The 19,706-nt window shown below is 42.7% G+C and overlaps 1 protein-coding gene across 4 annotated transcripts in view; it reads left to right on the top strand.

Annotated features, from left to right (window-relative positions):
• Positions 1 to 2,268: 2,268 nt before the first annotated feature.
• Positions 2,269 to 19,706, top strand: part of LOC110528828 (tensin) — a 257,225-nt gene continuing 239,787 nt past the window's right edge. For 2 of the 4 annotated variants that reach the window (XM_036982561.1, XM_036982557.1), the window contains exon 1: positions 2,269 to 2,598. In XM_036982561.1, coding sequence (XP_036838456.1) covers positions 2,497 to 2,598 — 102 coding nt within the window. In that variant the 5' untranslated portion in view covers positions 2,269 to 2,496. The remainder of the gene's footprint in view (positions 2,599 to 19,706) is intronic. The other 2 variants (XM_036982560.1, XM_036982562.1) reach the window with 2 other exon arrangements.

The following is a 19,706-nucleotide window of genomic DNA, read 5'->3' on the forward strand; positions in this document are numbered from 1 at the left end:
TAACCAGGTAGGCAAGTTGAGAACACCTTTATTTAACCAGGTAGGCAAGTTGAGAACACCTTTATTTAACCAGGTAGGCAAGTTGAGAACACCTTTATTTAACCAGGTAGGCAAGTTGAGAACACCTTTATTTAACCAGGTAGGCAAGTTGAGAACACCTTTATATAACCAGGTAGGCAAGTTGAGAACACCTTTATTTAACCAGGTAGGCAAGTTGAGAACACCTTTATTTAACCAGGTAGGCAAGTTGAGAACACCTTTATTTAACCAGGTAGGCAAGTTGAGAACACCTTTATTTAACCAGGTAGGCAAGTTGAGAACACCTTTATTTAACCAGGTAGGCAAGTTGAGAACACCTTTATTTAACCAGGTAGGCAAGTTGAGAACACCTTTATTTAACCAGGTAGGCAAGTTGAGAACACCTTTATTTAACCAGGTAGGCAAGTTGAGAACACCTTTATTTAACCAGGTAGGCAAGTTGAGAACACCTTTATTTAACCAGGTAGGCAAGTTGAGAACACCTTTATTTAACCAGGTAGGCAAGTTGAGAACACCTTTATTTAACCAGGTAGGCAAGTTGAGAACACCTTTATTTAACCAGGTAGGCAAGTTGAGAACACCTTTATTTAACCAGGTAGGCAAGTTGAGAACACCTTTATTTAACCAGGTAGGCAAGTTGAGAACACCTTTATATAACCAGGTAGGCAAGTTGAGAACACCTTTATTTAACCAGGTAGGCAAGTTGAGAACACCTTTATTTAACCAGGTAGGCAAGTTGAGAACACCTTTATTTAACCAGGTAGGCAAGTTGAGAACACCTTTATTTAACCAGGTAGGCAAGTTGAGAACACCTTTATTTAACCAGGTAGGCAAGTTGAGAACACCTTTATTTAACCAGGTAGGCAAGTTGAGAACACCTTTATTTAACCAGGTAGGCAAGTTGAGAACACCTTTATTTAACCAGGTAGGCAAGTTGAGAACACCTTTATTTAACCAGGTAGGCAAGTTGAGAACACCTTTATTTAACCAGGTAGGCAAGTTGAGAACACCTTTATTTAACCAGGTAGGCAAGTTGAGAACACCTTTATTTAACCAGGTAGGCAAGTTGAGAACACCTTTATTTAACCAGGTAGGCAAGTTGAGAACACCTTTATTTAACCAGGTAGGCAAGTTGAGAACACCTTTATTTAACCAGGTAGGCAAGTTGAGAACACCTTTATATAACCAGGTAGGCAAGTTGAGAACACCTTTATTTAACCAGGTAGGCAAGTTGAGAACACCTTTATTTAACCAGGTAGGCAAGTTGAGAACACCTTTATTTAACCAGGTAGGCAAGTTGAGAACACCTTTATTTAACCAGGTAGGCAAGTTGAGAACACCTTTATTTAACCAGGTAGGCAAGTTGAGAACACCTTTATTTAACCAGGTAGGCAAGTTGAGAACACCTTTATTTAACCAGGTAGGCAAGTTGAGAACACCTTTATTTAACCAGGTAGGCAAGTTGAGAACACCTTTATTTAACCAGGTAGGCAAGTTGAGAACACCTTTATTTAACCAGGTAGGCAAGTTGAGAACACCTTTATTTAACCAGGTAGGCAAGTTGAGAACACCTTTATTTAACCAGGTAGGCAAGTTGAGAACACCTTTATTTAACCAGGTAGGCAAGTTGAGAACAAGTTATCATTTACAGCTGTGACCTGGCCAAGATAAAGCAAAGCAGTGGGACACAAACAACACAGAGTTACACATGGAATAAACAAACATACAGTCAATAATACAGTAGAAAAAGTATATATACAGTGTGTGCAAATGAGGTAGGAAAAGGGAGGTAAGGCAATTAATAGGCCATAGTGGCAAAATAATTACAATTTAGCAATTAAACACTGGAGTGACAGATGTGCAGAAGATGAGTGTGCAAGTAGAGATACTGGGGTGCAAAGGAGCAACATTAATAAAACAAATAACAGTATGTGGATGAAGTACTGTAGTTCATCGATAGTTAAATATTAGGTCAATAATAATATTCATCATCATTAATAAACACACACGTTTCAAGGCTAAACATATTTTAACACCCATCCCTTTGAAGAAAGCATGCTTATGCTCCACACTGGGACCAGTCTTTGGAAGTTGTCGTACTGGGCAGGTTATGAGAGGCTGAGGGAGGGAGGAATGAGTAGAGTTGAATTACAAACACATGTTCGTGTGTCTTTGCTCCACTCCATACCAGCGTGGGGTAGGGAAATGTAGGCGACGGATTTTATCCACCAAATCTCAGCGGGAATATTGAGTAATTTCTCAATGCGAGATTTATTGAGGAGACTGGAGCACGAGTTGTAGACTACTCGCGCCTGTCTCACCTGCGTGAGTTTTCAGTGTGTCTTTTGGAAACTGCGACCGTAAACTTTGATTTGAAAAAATAGAGCAGAGCCGCAACACGATATACCGGAACACTGATTTGAATTGAATGGATCATTGTTCGCTGAATTCGTCTATATGGGATGTACTGTGAGTTTCATCTGTTGTGAGGACGAGTTGTTGGTGCCCCTCGGTCGCTATGAGGAGAAAGAGAAAGAAGAATCCACAATATTATCAAAGGTAAGAAAAATAACGAATTTGGCCTGATTTTGGATGATATTCTTGAGTCGTAAAAATATGTAGTTTGAGTACACGATCTGAACTTGACAATGGATTAAAAGGAGGTCTGTATGTTTTGGCTTCAGGGCACATTTGCGTTGACGTCTGTTTGTTTACCTGTCACCCATCGTTTCTAATAACACCGCAGACGTCACTGTCACGCAGTCTTCCTATCACCCACGCAACTTTCCTTGTTAGCCTCCATTTGTTTAGAAAGGTTTACCTTAGCTTGAAACTCAAGATAAAATCCACATCTCCTTGTTTACACTGGTAGGCTACTGTGCTCTGTATATTTTCTGTCATGCGCTGAGACAAGAGGCAAATCAGGCATAATGACGCATTTTCAGGTTGGCATATGGCGACTATAAATAGTCTATGCCAATTACCTGCATATTTTTTTGAAAGCAGTTCAAACCCCAAACAGTCAAGCTGTTTTCAAAACCTATGTGTAGAACTCGGCAGACATCCAAGTTGGCAGAACAACTCCACTAGCGGTGTGGCGGTTGCTGGCTGTGCTGGACTGGGGTGGTCTGGTTTTGGGTGTCTGGTCTTTGGCTTGATAACATGAAGAGGGGAAAGGGAGGTATAGTTGGGGTAACAATATGCTGCTTTGTTTTGGTGGAATGGACAGTGTTATAATCGTCAAAGTCTCTATGGGAAGGAGAGTAAGGAGATGTGTAAAGGAAGTGACTTAATTGTGACACAGGTCCTGAGGTTCATGTTTTTAGTTAGTGCCATTTTTAGATGTCATTCCTGGACAGTGGCTCCTCCTCTTCTCCTCCTCTCCCCCTCCTCCTCCCCACCTCTTCCTCCCCTCCACCTTACACCCTGGCCTGTCAGATCAAAAGCTACCTTTCAACCACCCTCCACCTCCCAACTGGGGTTTAGGAGGTGTGTGTGAGAGAGAGAGGGAGACCCCTTTGGTCTTCATACAAAACTCCTTCGCACCTGGGCTTCAGGTGTTTACCTGTGTGTGTGTGTGTGTGTGTGTGTGTGTGTGTGTGTGTGTGTGTGTGTGTGTGTGTGTGTGTGTGTGTGTGTGTGTGTGTGTGTGTGTGTTTGTGTGTGTGTAGAGTGGGTTGGGTAGAGCTGGCCAAGGTGCTGTGTAATAGTAGGGTTGACAGATGGACTCAAGGCTAACAGCACACCATTCACATCAGTCAAGTCAAGTGCTCATTTCATTTACATCAATTAATGAATTGATTTAAAGTCCTCGTCCAGTCTCCTTTTGTCAACTGATTTACTAAACAAAATGCACATCTCAATAGGTGGTCCAGGTATGTCATGACATGGCAGAAGTGGGCTGGGCCTTAAAACACTGAGTTTCATCCCTTCACATCCCACTGGGCACAGACATCAGTTCAACATCTGGTTTTGATTTACATTTGGTTGAGTTGTCAACTAACGTGAATTCAACGTGAAATCATCTAAACATGTCATCATGTTACTGGATTTAGGTAAAACGTTGGATAAAAAAAAGACGAAATTCCCTGAAGTTGATGACTTTTTTCAAATCCAATCAGGATACAGGAGTCATATAAATAGAGGAGGAGGAGTCATATCAATACAAGAGAAGGAGTCATACCAATACAGGAGAAAGGGTCATATCAATACAGAAGAAAGATTCATATCAATACAGGAGAAAGATTCATATCAATACAGGAGAAGAGTCATACCAATACAGGAGAAAGGGTCATATCAATACAGGAGAAAGATTCATATCAATACAGGAGAAAGAGTCATATCAATACAGGAGAAAGAGTCATATCAATACAGGAGAAAGAGTCATATCAATACAGGAGAAAGGGTCATATCAATACAGGAGAGAGAGTCATATCAATACAGGAGCAAGAGTCATATCAATACAGGAGAAGGAGTCATACCAATACAGGAGAAAGGGTCATATCAATACAGGAGAAATATTCATATCAATAGAGGAGAAAGAGTCATACCAATACAGGAGAAAGGGTCATACCAATACAGGAGAAAGGGTCATATCAATACAGGAGAAAGATTCATATCAATACAGGAGAAAGAGTCATATCAATACAGGATAAATGGTCATATCAATACAGGAGGAGGAGTCATACCAATAGAGGAGAAGGAGTCATATCAATACAGGAAGAGGAGTCATACCAATACAGGAGAAAGGGTCATATCAATACAGGAGAAAGGGTCATATCAATACAGGAGAAAGAGTCATATCAATACAGGAGAAAGGGTCATATCAATACAGGAGAAAGAGTCATATCAATACAGGCGAAAGAGTCATATCAATAGAGGAGAAGGAGTCATATCAATAGAGGAGAAGGAGTCATAGCAATACAGGAGGAAGAGTCATATCAATACAAGAGAAGGAGTCATACCAATACAGGAGAAAGAGTCATATCAATACAGGAGAAGGAGTCATATCAATACAGGAGGAGGAGTCATATCAATACAGGAGAAAGAGTCATATCAATACAGGAGAAGGAGTCATATCAATACAGGAGGAGGAGTCATATCAATACAGGAGAAAGAGTCATATCAATACAGGAGAAAGAGTCATATCAATACAGGAGAAGGAGTCATATCAATACAGGAGAAAAGGTCATATCAATACAGGAGAAAGGGTCATATCAATACACGGGAAAGAGTCATATCAATACAGGAGGAGGAGTCATACCAATAGAGGAGAAGGAGTCATATCAATACAGGAGGAGGAGTCATATCAATACAAGAGAAGGAGTCATACCAATACAGGAGAAACGGTCATATCAATACATTAGAAAGGGTCATATCAATACAGGGGAAAGAGTCATATCAATACAGGCGAAAGGGTCATATCAATACAGGAGAAAGAGTCATATCAATACAGGAGGAGGAGTCATACCAATAGAGGAGAAGGAGTCATATCAATACAGGAGGAGGAGTCATATCAATACAAGAGAAGGAGTCATACCAATACAGGAGACAGGGTCATATCAATACAGGAGAAAGGGTCATATCAATACAGGAGAAAGAGTCATATCAATACAGGAGAAAGGTTCATATCAATACAGGAGAAATGGTCATATCAATACAGGAGAAAGAGTCATATCAATACAGGAGAAAGAGTCCTATCAATACTGGAGAAAGAGTCTTATCAATACAGGCAAAAGGGTCATATAAATACAGGAGAAAGAGTCATATCAATACAGGAGGAGGAGTCATACCAATAGAGGAGAAGGAGTCATATCAATACAGGAGGAGGAGTCATATCAATACAAGATTAGGAGTCATACCAATACAGGAGAAAGGGTCATATCAATACAGGAGAAAGGGTCATATCAATACAGGAGAAAGAGTCATATCAATACAGGAGAATGGGTCATATCAATACAGGAGAAAGAGTCATATCAATACAGGAGAAAGGTTCATATCAATACAGGAGAAATGGTCATATCAATACAGGAGAAAGAGTCATATCAATAGAGGAGAAGGAGTCATATCAATACAGGAGGAGGAGTCATATCAATACAAGAGAAGGAGTCATACCAATACAGGAGAAAGGATCATATCAATACAGGAGAAAGGGTCATATCAATACAGGAGAAAGAGTCATATCAATACATGATGAGGAGTCATATCAATACAAGAGAAGGAGTCATACCAATACAGGAGAAAGGGTCATATCAATACAGGAGAAAGATTCATATCAATACAGGAGAAAGAGTCATATCAATACAGGAGAAAGAGTCATATCAATACAGGAGAAAGAGTCATATCAATACAGGAGAAAGGGTCATACCAATATAGGAGAAAGGGTCATATCAATACAGGATAAATATTAATATCAATACAGGAGAAAGAGTCATATCAATACAGGAGAAGGAGTCATATCAATACAGGAGAAAAGGTCATATCAATACAGGAGAAAGGGTCATATCAATACACGGGAAAGAGTCATATCAATACAGGAGAAAGAGTCATATCAATACAGGAGAAAGGGTCATATCAATACAGGAGAAAGAGTCATATCAATACAGGAGAAGGAGTCATATCAATAGAGGAGAAGGAGTCATATCAATAGAGGAGAAGGAGTCATAGCAATACAGGAGGAGGAGTCATTTTAATACAAGAGAAGGATTCATACCAATACAGGAGAAAGGGTCATATCAATACATGAGAAGAGTCATATCAATACAGGAGGAGGAGTCATATCAATACAAGAGAAGGAGTCATACCAATACAAGAGAAAGAGTCATATCAATAGAGGAGAAGGAGTCATATCAATAGAGGAGAAGGAGTCATAGCAATACAGGAGGGGGAGTCATATCAATACAAGAGAAGGAGTCATACCAATACAGGAGAAAGAGTCATATCAATAGAGGAGAAGGAGTCATATCAATACAGGAGGAGGAGTCATATCAATACAGGAGAAAGAGTCATATCAATACAGGAGAAAGATTCATATCAATACAGGAGAAAGAGTCATACCAATACAGGAGGAGAGTCATATCAATACAGGAGAAAGAGTCATATCAATACAGGAGAAATGGTCATATCAATACAGGAGAGAGAGTCATATCAATACAGGAGCAAGAGTCATATCAATACAGGAGAAGGAGTCATACCAATACAGGAGAAGGAGTCATATCAATACAGGAAGAGGAGTCATACCAATACAGGAGAAAGGGTCATATCAATACAGGAGAAAGGGTCATATCAATACAGGAGAAAGAGTCATATCAATACAGGAGAAAGGGTCATATCAATACAGGAGAAAGAGTCATATCAATACAGGCGAAAGAGTCATATCAATAGAGGAGAAGGAGTCATATCAATAGAGGAGAAGGAGTCATAGCAATACAGGAGGAGGAGTCATATCAATACAAGAGAAGGAGTCATACCAATACAGGAGAAAGAGTCATATCAATAGAGGAGAAGGAGTCATATCAATACAGGAGGAGGAGTCATATCAATACAAGAGAAGGAGTCATACCAATACAGGAGAAAGGATCATATCAATACAGGAGAAAGGGTCATATCAATACAGGAGAAAGAGTCATATCAATACATGATGAGGAGTCATATCAATACAAGAGAAGGAGTCATACCAATACAGGAGAAAGGGTCATATCAATACAGGAGAAAGATTCATATCAATACAGGAGAAAGAGTCATATCAATACAGGAGAAAGAGTCATATCAATACAGGAGAAAGAGTCATATCAATACAGGAGAAAGGGTCATACCAATATAGGAGAAAGGGTCATATCAATACAGGATAAATATTAATATCAATACAGGAGAAAGAGTCATATCAATACAGGAGAAGGAGTCATATCAATACAGGAGAAAAGGTCATATCAATACAGGAGAAAGGGTCATATCAATACACGGGAAAGAGTCATATCAATACAGGAGAAAGAGTCATATCAATACAGGAGAAAGGGTCATATCAATACAGGAGAAAGAGTCATATCAATACAGGAGAAGGAGTCATATCAATAGAGGAGAAGGAGTCATATCAATAGAGGAGAAGGAGTCATAGCAATACAGGAGGAGGAGTCATTTTAATACAAGAGAAGGATTCATACCAATACAGGAGAAAGGGTCATATCAATACATGAGAAGAGTCATATCAATACAGGAGGAGGAGTCATATCAATACAAGAGAAGGAGTCATACCAATACAAGAGAAAGAGTCATATCAATAGAGGAGAAGGAGTCATATCAATAGAGGAGAAGGAGTCATAGCAATACAGGAGGAGGAGTCATATCAATACAAGAGAAGGAGTCATACCAATACAGGAGAAAGAGTCATATCAATAGAGGAGAAGGAGTCATATCAATACAGGAGGAGGAGTCATATCAATACAGGAGAAAGAGTCATATCAATACAGGAGAAAGATTCATATCAATACAGGAGAAAGAGTCATACCAATACAGGAGGAGAGTCATATCAATACAGGAGAAAGGGTCATATCAATACAGGAGAAAGAGTCATATCAATACAGGAGAAAGAGTCATATCAATACAGGAGAATGGGTCATATCAATACAGGAGAAAGAGTCATATCAATACTGGTGAAAGGGTCATATCAATACACACACACACACACACACACACACACACACACACACACACACACACACACACACACACACACACACACACACACACACACACACACACACACACACACACACACACACACACACACAGCGGTTGTGTAATTATCTGATAAGGTACGTGTTGCTCTCCCGTTTTCCCACAATGCCGTGCCACATTCCTCTCGCTCGCTAGCTCTACAGGGAAACACAGTGTCCTCTGTGCTGCGTTACCACGGCAATCCCTGCTTCACTCTTACCTGACACACCCCCGACCACACACATACACACACAATGTGAGCACACACAATCACACTCACACTAATGTGTGTGTGTGTGTGTGTGTGTGTGTGTGTGTGTGTGTGTTGTTTGTGCCTGGGCTGAGGTCCCGTTGTTTCACTGTTACACACAGGTCTCTAGATGAAACAATGGCAGATACATGATACGCATTCTGAAGAGCGTTCTACTGTAGTTACGTCCAGCTGGCCTATCTGTCAGTGGGTCAGAGAGAATTCTTTAAACCTCTCATTGAGACGGACGAAAAAAGCTAGTACAATAGCGTAGGTTTCCACCCCCTCATCTTAAGGAGGGTTGTGTGAATACAGCAGATTTGAGGGATCATCTTCCACATGGAATTCCCATTGCTCCTGCCCATTTCATTCCATAATCCCCATCACATCAAAGTCAACGTTCAGTGGTTTAATTAAGTCACAGGGCACTTTACCGCTCGGGATAATGATGTAGGTAAAGAAACGGAAAGTATATTATAATTACACCCCTATTTCAATGGCACCTCCTTTATTTTGTAACAAGCTAGAATATAATAATGTATTAATTATATTTGTCATAAATGGACAGTTGTCTTCAGGCTATCTCAGTCTGATTATTACATAACATGTCATTGTTGTCTGTGGGCTCTTTTCCCATGTCCTTTTCTGGTTATTTTCGAAGATTAGAGTGCTAGCAGGCCTCTGGGGTTATTTGTCCTGTAATCATGCTTTCATGACTGAACTGGGAGTGGAAGTGTTCACTCAATAAGGTTGTTAAATCCCTCTTTTACATGCCCCATTTACCTTGAATAAACACAGAGAAACACTTCCATTTTGTTATTTTCCTCCTAACTGGCGAGGACAAATGACTGGAGTCTGTGCTAATTCTAGCTCTTCTGTTGTTTTGTTTTTTAGCTAAAGAAAGGTTTCATATTTTTCCCCTGGGCATGCTGTAGCCTAGGTGCTCTGAATGGAATGTCATGTGTCAGTGGCAGGGACTGGGATTGGTGGAACAGACACGGTGACTACGTCCATTCAGAGATGGCTGAGGGGACCTGTGTCACGTTCTGACCATAGTTCTTTTGTGTTTTCTTTGTTTTAGTGTTGGTCAGGACGTGAGCTGAGTGGGCATTCTATGTTGTGTGTCTAGTTTTCCCATTTCTATGTTTGGCCTGATATGGTTCTCAATCAGAGGCAGGTGTTAGTCATTGTCTCTGATTGGGAACCATATTTAGGTAGCCTGTTTTGTGTTGGGTTTTGTGGGTGGTTGTCTTCTGTCTATGTGTCTATGCACCAGATAGGACTGTTTTGTTTTTTCACATTTGTTGTTTTGGTATTTTGTGTTCACGTTTATATTAAACATGTTGAACTCTAACCACGCTGCGCTTTGGTCCGATCCTTCGTTCACAGAAGAAAGCCGTTACAGAACCACCCACCACAAAAGGACCAAGTGGCGTAGTAATGTTCAGCAGCAGCGATGTCAGGATTTCTGGACATGGGAGCAAGATCTGGACTGTGTCACTACTTGGGAGGAGATAGACAGGTGGGCGGTCGACCCAGGGAGAGTGCCGGAGCCCGCCTGGGATTCTCTGGAGCAGTGTGAGGAGGGATACCAGCGAATGGAATCAGCACGGCGGCGCGGTAGGAAGCCCGAGAGGCAGCCCAAAAAATGTCTTGGGGGGGGCACACAGGGAGTGTGGCGAAGCCAGGTAGGAGACCCGCGCCAACTTCCTGCACTTACCGGAGAGCGAGAGAGACCGGGCAGGCACCGTGTTATGCTGTGGAGCGCACGGTGTCCCCAGTGCGGGTGCATAGCCCGGTGCGGTACATTCCAGCTCCTCGTATCGGCCGGGCTAGAGTGGGCATCGAGCCAGGTGCCATGAAGCCGGCTCTACGCATCTGGTCTCCAGTGCGTCTCCTTGGGCCGGCGTACATGGCACCAGCCTTACGCATGGTGTCCCCGGTTCGCCAGCACAGCCCAGTGCGGCCTATTCCACCTTGCCGCACTGGGCGGGCTACGGGGAGCATTCAACCAGGTAACGTTGGGCAAGCTCGGTGCTCAAGAGCTCCAGTGAGTCCGGTCTATGCAGTGCCACCTCCAGGCACCAGCCCTTCGGTGGCAGCCCCCCGCACCAGGCTATCTCTCCGTCTTCTGCCTACAGGGTCTCCTGCCTGTCCAGCGCTGCCAGAGTCTCCCATCTGTCCAGAGCTGCTTGAGTCTCCCAACTGTCCAGAGCTGCTAGAGTCTCCCGCCTGTCCAGAGCTACCAGAGCTGCCAGAGTCTCCCGCCTGTCCAGAGCTGCTAGAGTCTCCCGCCTGTCCAGAGCTGCCAGAGTCTCCCGCCTGTCCAGAGCTACCAGAGCTGTCAGAGTCTCCCGCCTGTCCAGAGCTGCCAGAGTCTCCCGCCTGTCCAGAGTTGCCAGAGTCTCCCGCCTGTCCAGAGTTGCCAGAGTCTCCCGCCTGTCCAAAGTTGCCAGAGTCTCCCGCCTGTCCAGAGCTGCCAGATTCTCCCGCCTGTCCAGAGCTGCCAGAGCTGCCAGAGTCTCCCGCCTGTCCAGAGCTGCCAGAGTCTCCTGCCTGTCCAGAGCTGCCAGAGTCTCCCGCCTGTCCAGAGCTGCCAGTGTCTCCCGCCTGTCCAGAGCTGCCAGAGTCTCCCACCTGTCCAGAGCTGCCAGAGTCTCCCGCCTATCCAGAGCCGCCAGAGTCGCCAGTCTGCAAGGAGCCGCCAGAGTCGCCAGTCTGCAAGGAGCCGCCAGAGCCGCCAGTCTGCCATGAGACGCCAGAGCCGCCAATCTGCCCAGAGCCTCCAGAGTCTCCCGCCTGTCCAGAGCTGCCAGAGTCTCCCGCCTGTCCAGAGCTGCCAGAGCTGTCCGGAGCTGCCAGAGTATCCCGCCTGTCCGGAGCTGCCAGAGTCTCCCGCCTGTCCGGAGCTGCCAGAGTCTCCCGCCTGTCCAGAGCTACCAGAGCTGCCAGAGTCTCCTGCCTGTCCAGAGCTGCCAGAGTCTCCTGCCTGTCCAGAGCTGCCAGAGTCTCCCGCCTGTCCAGAGCTGCCAGAGTCTCCCGCCTGTCCAGAGCTGCCAGGAGCCGCCAGTCTGCCAGGAGCTGCCAGTCTGCCAGGAGCCACCAGTCTGCCAGGAGCCTCCAGAGCCGCCATTCAGCCAGGATCCTCCAGACCCGCCAGTCAACCAGGATCCTCCAGAGCCGCCAGTCTGCCAGGAGCCGCCAGTCTGCCAGGAGCCGCCAGGGCCGCCAGTCTGCCAGGATCCTCCAGAGCCGCCAGTTAGCCAGGATCCTCCAGAGCCGCCAGTCAGTCAGGATCCTCCAGAGCCTCCATTCAGCCAGGATCCGCCAGAGCCGCCATTCAGCCAGGATCAGCCAGAGCCGCCATTCAGCCAGGATCAGCCAGAGCCGCCATTCAGCCAGGATCCGCCAGAGCCGCCATTCAGCCAGCATCCGCCAGAGCCGTCAGTCAGCCAGAAGCCGCTAGAGCCGTCAGTCAGCCAGAAGCTGCCAGAGCCGTCAACCAGCCTGAGCTATCTCTCGGTCTTGAGCTACCTCTCGGTCCTGAGCTACTTCTCGGTCCTGAGCTACCCCTCGGTTCTGAGCTACCCCTCGGTCCTGAGCTGCCCCTCGGTCCTGAGCTACCCCTCAGTCCGGAGCTGCCCCACAGTCCGGGAGTTTGTTTAGTCCACCCTTTAGTAGGGTTGCCAATCCTAGGTCAGCGGCGAGGGTCGCCGTTCCTAGGAGGAGACTAAAGCGGACAAGGACTATGGTGGAGTGGGGTCCACGTCCTGCGCCAGAGCCGCCACCGCGGACAGGGGAGGGGGGGGCATTCTATGTTGTGTGTCTAGTTTTCCCATTTCTATGTTTGGCCTGATATGGTTCTCAATCAGAGGCAGGTGTTAGTCATTGTCTCTGATTGGGAACCATATTTAGGTAGCCTTTTTTTGTGTTGGGTTTTGTAGGTGGTTGTCTTCTGTCTTTGTGTCTATGCACCAGATAGGACTGTTTCGTTTTTTCACATTTGTTGTTTTGGTATTTTGTAGTGTTCACATTTATGGCCTTTATTAAACATGTTGAATTCTAACCACGCTGCGCTTTGGTCCGATCCTTCGTCCACAGAAGAAAGCCATTACAACCTGCCTCCAGAGCTATACAGATATAGGATCTTAATTTGAGCCAGTTTGCTACAGCAGGAAAATAATCCTGCAGCAACAAGAAATGTGAATTATTATGTGTATTATAATTAATGGAGTTGATACATTTTTCGTTAGGGCAAGACTGAATTTACAAACTTTAGAAGTCCCTTTAAAACTCAAATACACTACATGTTTGCATTTCCTGCTTTGCAGGGAAATTCTCAGCAACAAAAGGGTGATCAAAAGAAGATCCTATTTCTATAGGGTTTGTCCCAAATGGGCCCTGGTAAAAAGTAGTGCACTATAAAAGGGAATAGGGTGCCATTTATGATGAGACCTAGATAAACACACCCAATCCCAAATCCCTCCCCTATCCACCTTGGAGACATTTTGGATTAGTGTGAGTTTGAGCTGTGTCTAATTCCACTTGGTGCCAACTTGCAGGTTAGACATTTTCCCATTTTCTGCATGATGTACTGTATGGCTCTGCCGCCTGCCAATGCATTGTCTCTGGGAGAGCTATGTAAAATACGTAGTGTGAAAGTGAGGCCTTAGCGTACACTAATCCACCCAAACAAACATGCTACAACCTGAAACGGTGTCACATTATAACCCTGGAGGCATGGATTGCCTCAGCACTTCTGCTGTCCGGGTGTTGGAGGTTCCCAATGGTCACTAAACATTTGGTGTCGTGTCATATTTTAACCCCCAACCACATACAGATGTGGGATCTTAATTTGAGCCAGTTTACGTCAGCGGGAAAATAATCCTGCAGCAACAAGAAATGTGGATTATAATTAATGGATATTTTTGTAGGGGGTGATACATTTTGCGTAAGGTAAAAGTTTAAAAGTGGAAATTACAAATTTCAGAAGCCTTTTTAATGTCCTTCATTGCAGGAAAGTTCTCCTTCAACAGGGTGATCAAATTAAGGTCCTTCATCTGTACTATATCCCACCACTGCATGTAACAGTAGATGCATTCCTCTTTAAATGAAAATCTGTTGTCTGGCGTCTGGCAAGACAAGGCATGTTATGGTGCCACAGGATAAATTTCAGCCCTAAGGCCTGATCTAAGGTCAGTTTTGTTATTGGTTACTATCTTCTTAGAATTAAAATTACTGTGGGTGACCCATTCTAGTAATTATATTTCTATGGATAGTAATTATATTTCTACCATGTTAGTGTCAGGGGTATAGGATCAGTTGGTCCTGGATCAGATCAGCAACACAGATTCTGGGGGATATCTGAGATGATGGCCCAATCAGAGTATTTTCATTGTGTGGTTTGTTTACTGTAATCTAATACTGGGGATTGATATCCCAGTTGATCCCAGGACTAAGACTATAGGATTAATCTGTAAACAGATGTGGGGTTTTCCCAATTATGTTATAATGTACCCAACGTTATATGATACATATTGTATGTTTCCTTCTATTAGGATGATGAAGTGGTATGACGTGCAGAGTCTCTGGTATCATCTCTATAGGAGAAAAGCTTCAGTTTGTTCAAAAAAGTCCCCCTGTGTTCCCTCTACTGAATGTTCCCTGTTTGTATTAGCTGGAACATAAGCCCTGGGATAATGTTTGGGGAGTTTGCAGGCCAAGCTCTATCAGATCCAGTACTTACACCTATTAGCTTTCCTAAGATATGGCATCCAACACACACTAAGACAAGTCTTCAAAAGCTCCTGTGTGTGGTATGTCAACTGAACCCTTTTCCTTGATGACAGCTTTGCACACGCTTGGCCTTCTCTCAACCAGCTTCATGAGGTAGTCACCTGGAATGCATTTCAATTAACAGGCGTGCCTTGTTAAAAGTTAATTTGTGGAATTTCTTTCCTTCTTAATGCATTTGAGCCAATCAGTTGTGTTGTGGTGTGACAAGGTAGCGTTGGTATTCAGAAGATAACTCTATTTGGTAAAAGACCAAGTCCATATTATGGCAAGAACAGCTCAAATATGCAAAGAGAAATGACAGTCCATCATTACTTCAAGACATGAAGGTCAGTCAATGCAGAACATTTCAAGAACTAGTATAGTTTAGTTGCAAAAACCATCAAGCGCTATGATGAAACTGGCTCTCATGAGGACTGCCACAGAAAAGGAAGATCCAGAGTTACCTCTGCTGCAGAGGATAAGTTCATTAGAATTACAGTACCAGCCTCAGAAATCGGCAATTAACTGCACCTCAGATTGCAGCCCAAATAAATGCATCACAGAGTTCAAGTAACAGACACATCTCAACATCAACTGTTCAGAGGAAACTGTGCAAATCAGGCCTTCATGGTCGAATTGCTGCAAAGAAACCACAACTAAAGGAGACCAATTAGAAGAAGAGACTTGCGTGGACCAAGAAACACGAGCAATGGATATTAGACCAGTGGCAATCTGTCCGTTGGTCTGATGAGTCCAAACTTGAGATTTTTGGTTCCATCCGCCGTGTCTTTGTGAGAAGCAGAGTAGGTGAAAGGATGATCTCTGCATGTGTGGTTTCCACCGTGAAGCATGGAGGAGGAGGTGTGAGGAGGTGTGTTGGTGTGGGGATGCTTTGCTGGTGACACTGTCAGTGATTTATTTAGAATTCAAGGCAAACTTAACCAGCATGGCTAACACAGCATTCTGCAGCGATACACCATCCCATCTGGTTTGCGCTTAGTGGGACTATGATTTGTTTTTCAACAGGATAATGACCGAAATCACACCTCCAGGCTGTGTAAGTGTAATTTGACCAAGAAGGACAGTGATGGAGTGCTGCATCAGATGACATGGCCTCCACAATCACCCGACTTTAACCCAATTGAGATGGTTTGGGATGAGTTGGACCTCAGAGTGAAGGAAAAGCTGCCAACAAGTGTTCAGCATATGTGGGAACTTCTTCAAGACTGTTGGAAAAGCATTCCGGGTGACTACCTCATGAAGCTGATTGAGAGAATGCCAGGAGTGTGCAAAGCTGTCATCAACACTACTTTGAGGAATATAAAATATATTTAACACTTTTTGTGGTTACTACATGATTCCATGTGTGTTATTTCATAGTTTTGATGTCTGCACTATTATTCTACAATGTAGAAAATAGTACAAATAAAGAAAAACCCTTGAATGAGTAGGTGTGTCCAAACTTTTTACTGGTACTGTATCTAAATGCTAGCTACGTTACCTGTATCAGAGGAGCAGTCTTATTCAAATGGCAGCTGTGCCACCCAAAGTTTTCCAATAGAAACCCTCATATCGTATAGTCTTTCATAGCCTATCGTTATCCTGATCATTGCTTGAATTATCATCCTATGGATTTATGTCCGCATCGCCTAGGCCTGATCACAGAATATAACATACACTACTGGGTCAATACCATTAAGTAAAAATCTAGCTTAATTTGTTCTCGTCATAGAAACTCAGCCTCACACACAAGGGCCACATCTCTCTCTCTCTCTCTCTCTCTCTCTCTCTCTCTCTCTCTCTCTCTCTCTCTCTCTCTCTCCAATTAAATTGACATGGCAAGTTCATTATTACTTACATTGTCAAAGTATACCTATTGAAAAATAAAAATAAAATAAAAATATATATTTATATATAAAATAGATTTATATATAAATAAATGGTGGGACCAACAGCAATAATAATAGTAGTAGTGGACATGGGATTACCATTAACAACAACTACAACAACAATATTAATGAGAACAACAATACATTAAAGCAATGGTAGTAGAACAGTGTCAACATGACTGAGAAGACACATGATGTGCTATGAAAGACAAAACAAAACAAGATGGGAAATATTATCGACATTACTTTGCACTTTTCACTGGCTGTCCCTCAGGTTGTGGCAGGAGGACACATATTTGGCTGCCAAAACTGCACATTATGGTTTTTCACCCAATAAATATTTGATTTTTTCTTCATCTTTTATAGTTTCAAATTCTTTGTATTGAGTTATAATTTTGGGAAAGAAATATTCTCTTAGGTCTGAGTATTTGTCACAGTGTAATAGGAAATGCAGCTCTGTCTCTACCTCTCCCCTGGAGCAGAGTGAGCACAGCCTGTCCTCTCTGGGCAGCCAGGTTTGTGTGTGACGACCGGTCTCTATAGCCAGACTGTGCTCACTGAGTCTGTACCTAGTCAATGTTTTCCTCAGTTTTCTATCAGTCACAGTGGTCAGATAGTCTGCAACCATGTACTGTCTGTTTAGAGCCAAATAGCATTTAATTTTTTTTGTGGTGTCTTTCCAATAGGTGATATATTTTTATTTTTGTTTTGTGATGATTTGGTTGGGCCAGATTTTCTGAGTGCTGTCCTGAGGCTCTATGGGGTTGGTTTGGGTTGGTGAACTGAGCCTCAGAACCAGCTGGCTGAGGGGACTCTTCTTGGCCCAATTCTGCTCTACATGCGTTATCTGGAGTTTTTCTTTGCACTTGCAATACAGTCTTGCAAAACTCTGCATGCAGTATTTTGATTGGATGTTTGTCCCATTTGGTAAATTCATTATTAGAGATTGGACCCCATACTTCACTGCCATATAGAGCAATTGGTTCTTATAACTGATTGAAAAATGTTGAGCCAGATTCTAATTGGAATTTAGATTTTGATGTTCCTTTTAATGGCATAGAATGCTCTTCTTGCTTTGTCTCTCAGCTCATTCACAGCCATGTGAAAGCTACCTGTGTTGCTGATATTTAGTCCTAGATATGTGTAGTTTTTGGTGTGTTCTAATAGAACTGTGTCCAAATAGAATTTATATTTGTCATCCTTATTTCCAGACCTTTTTTGGAATATCATTATATATATATTTTTTTAGGTTAACGGTCAGAGCCCAGGTCTGACAGAACCTGTGAAGAAGATCTAGGTGCTGCTGTAACCCCTTTTGAGTGGGAGACAGCACCAGGTCATCTGCGTACAGCAGACACTTGATTTCAGTGTTGTGTAGGGTGGTACCAGGTGCTGCCGATTCTTCTAATGTTTTTGACAATTCATTAATGTAGATGTTAAATAGTGTTGGACTTATTGGGCAGCCCTGTTTCACTCCCCGTCCCTGAGAGAAGAAGTCTGTTTGCTTGTTGCCAATTTTAACTGCACATTTGCTTTTAGTGTACATTGATTTAATAAAATCATATGTTTTCCCTCCAATACCACTTTCTATTAGTTTATCAAAAAGACCTTCGTGCCAAATTGAATCAAATGCTTTCTTGAAATCTACAAAACACGAGTAGATTTTGCCTTTGTTTTTGGTTTACTTGTTTATCAATTAGAGTGTGGAGGATGTAAATGTGGTCTGTTGTACGATAATTGTTTAGAAATCCAATCTGGCTTCTGCTCAGGACGTTGTGTTCGTCAAGGAAAGGATGTAGTCTGATATTTATAATACTGCAGAGAATTTTCCCCAAGTTGCTGTTAACGCAAATTCCTCTGTAATTATTTGGGTCAAATTTGTCTCCATTTTTATAGATTGGTGTGATCAATCCCTGGTTCCAAATATCGGGGGAAATACCTGCAGTGAGGATAATGTTGAAGAATTTGAGTATAGCCAATTTGAATTTGTGGTCTGTATATTTGATCATTTCATTTAAAATACCACCAGCACCACAGGCCTTTTTGGGTTGGAGAGTGCATAGTTTTTCCAATAATTCTTCTTCTGTAATTGGGGTATCCACAGGATTCTGATAGTCTTTGACTGCTGATTCAAGGATTTGTCATTTTTCTTGCATATCTTTTTGTTCTGGGCTCTTTGTTATATTGCTGTAGAGGTTTGCAAAGTGATTTCTCCACATATCCCCATTTTGGATAGCCAATTCCTCATGATGAAGTTTGTTTAATTTATTCCAATTCTCCCAGAAGTGGTTTGATTCTATGGATTCCTCAGTTCCATCCAGCTGATTTCTAATGTGCTGTTCCTTTTTTGTTCTTAGGGTGTGTTTGTATTGCTTCAGTGTTTCCCCATATTGAAGGCGTATATTTTTGTTGTCTGGTTCTCTGTGTTTTTGATTAGATATATTTCTCAATGACTTTCTTAGATTTTTGCAATCATTATCAAACCATTTTTCATTATCTGTTATTTCTGGTTTGCTCGTATGTTTCTTTAGATTAGCCAAGGAGGCTAATTTGTCAAAAATAAAGTTTATGTTCCAAACAGCCAAATTTACACCTTCATTGCTGTAGGAAAATGTTAAGGCTAAAAAGTTGTCCAAGAGAGATTGTATTTTTTGGCCTCTAATTGCTTTTTGGTAGATGTCTGTACTGTTTGCACTCCATCTATAGGCCTGTTTTGTACCATGTAATTGATTGGGCCGTGATGCTTCATGGTTGGGTTCTGCTCTTCTCAGATACACTGTGATTTTACTGCTGTTCTAGCATTCAGGTCTCCACAAACCAGTACGTTGCCTTGGGCCTGAAAGTGACTAATTTCCCCCTCTAGAATGGAGAAACTCTCTTCATTGAAGTAGGGTGACTCTGAGGGGGGAATATATGTGGCACAGAGGAAGACGTTATTATCTGTCAAGACAGCCTCCTTGTTGATTTTTAACCATTGAAAATAATTCTCCTGTTTTGATCAATTCGATTGAATTAATTAGTTCATATTTATACCATATTAG

The sequence above is a fragment of the Oncorhynchus mykiss genome, chromosome 7 (assembly GCF_013265735.2).
Source record: "Oncorhynchus mykiss isolate Arlee chromosome 7, USDA_OmykA_1.1, whole genome shotgun sequence".
In the NCBI taxonomy this organism is placed as follows: domain Eukaryota; kingdom Metazoa; phylum Chordata; class Actinopteri; order Salmoniformes; family Salmonidae; genus Oncorhynchus; species Oncorhynchus mykiss.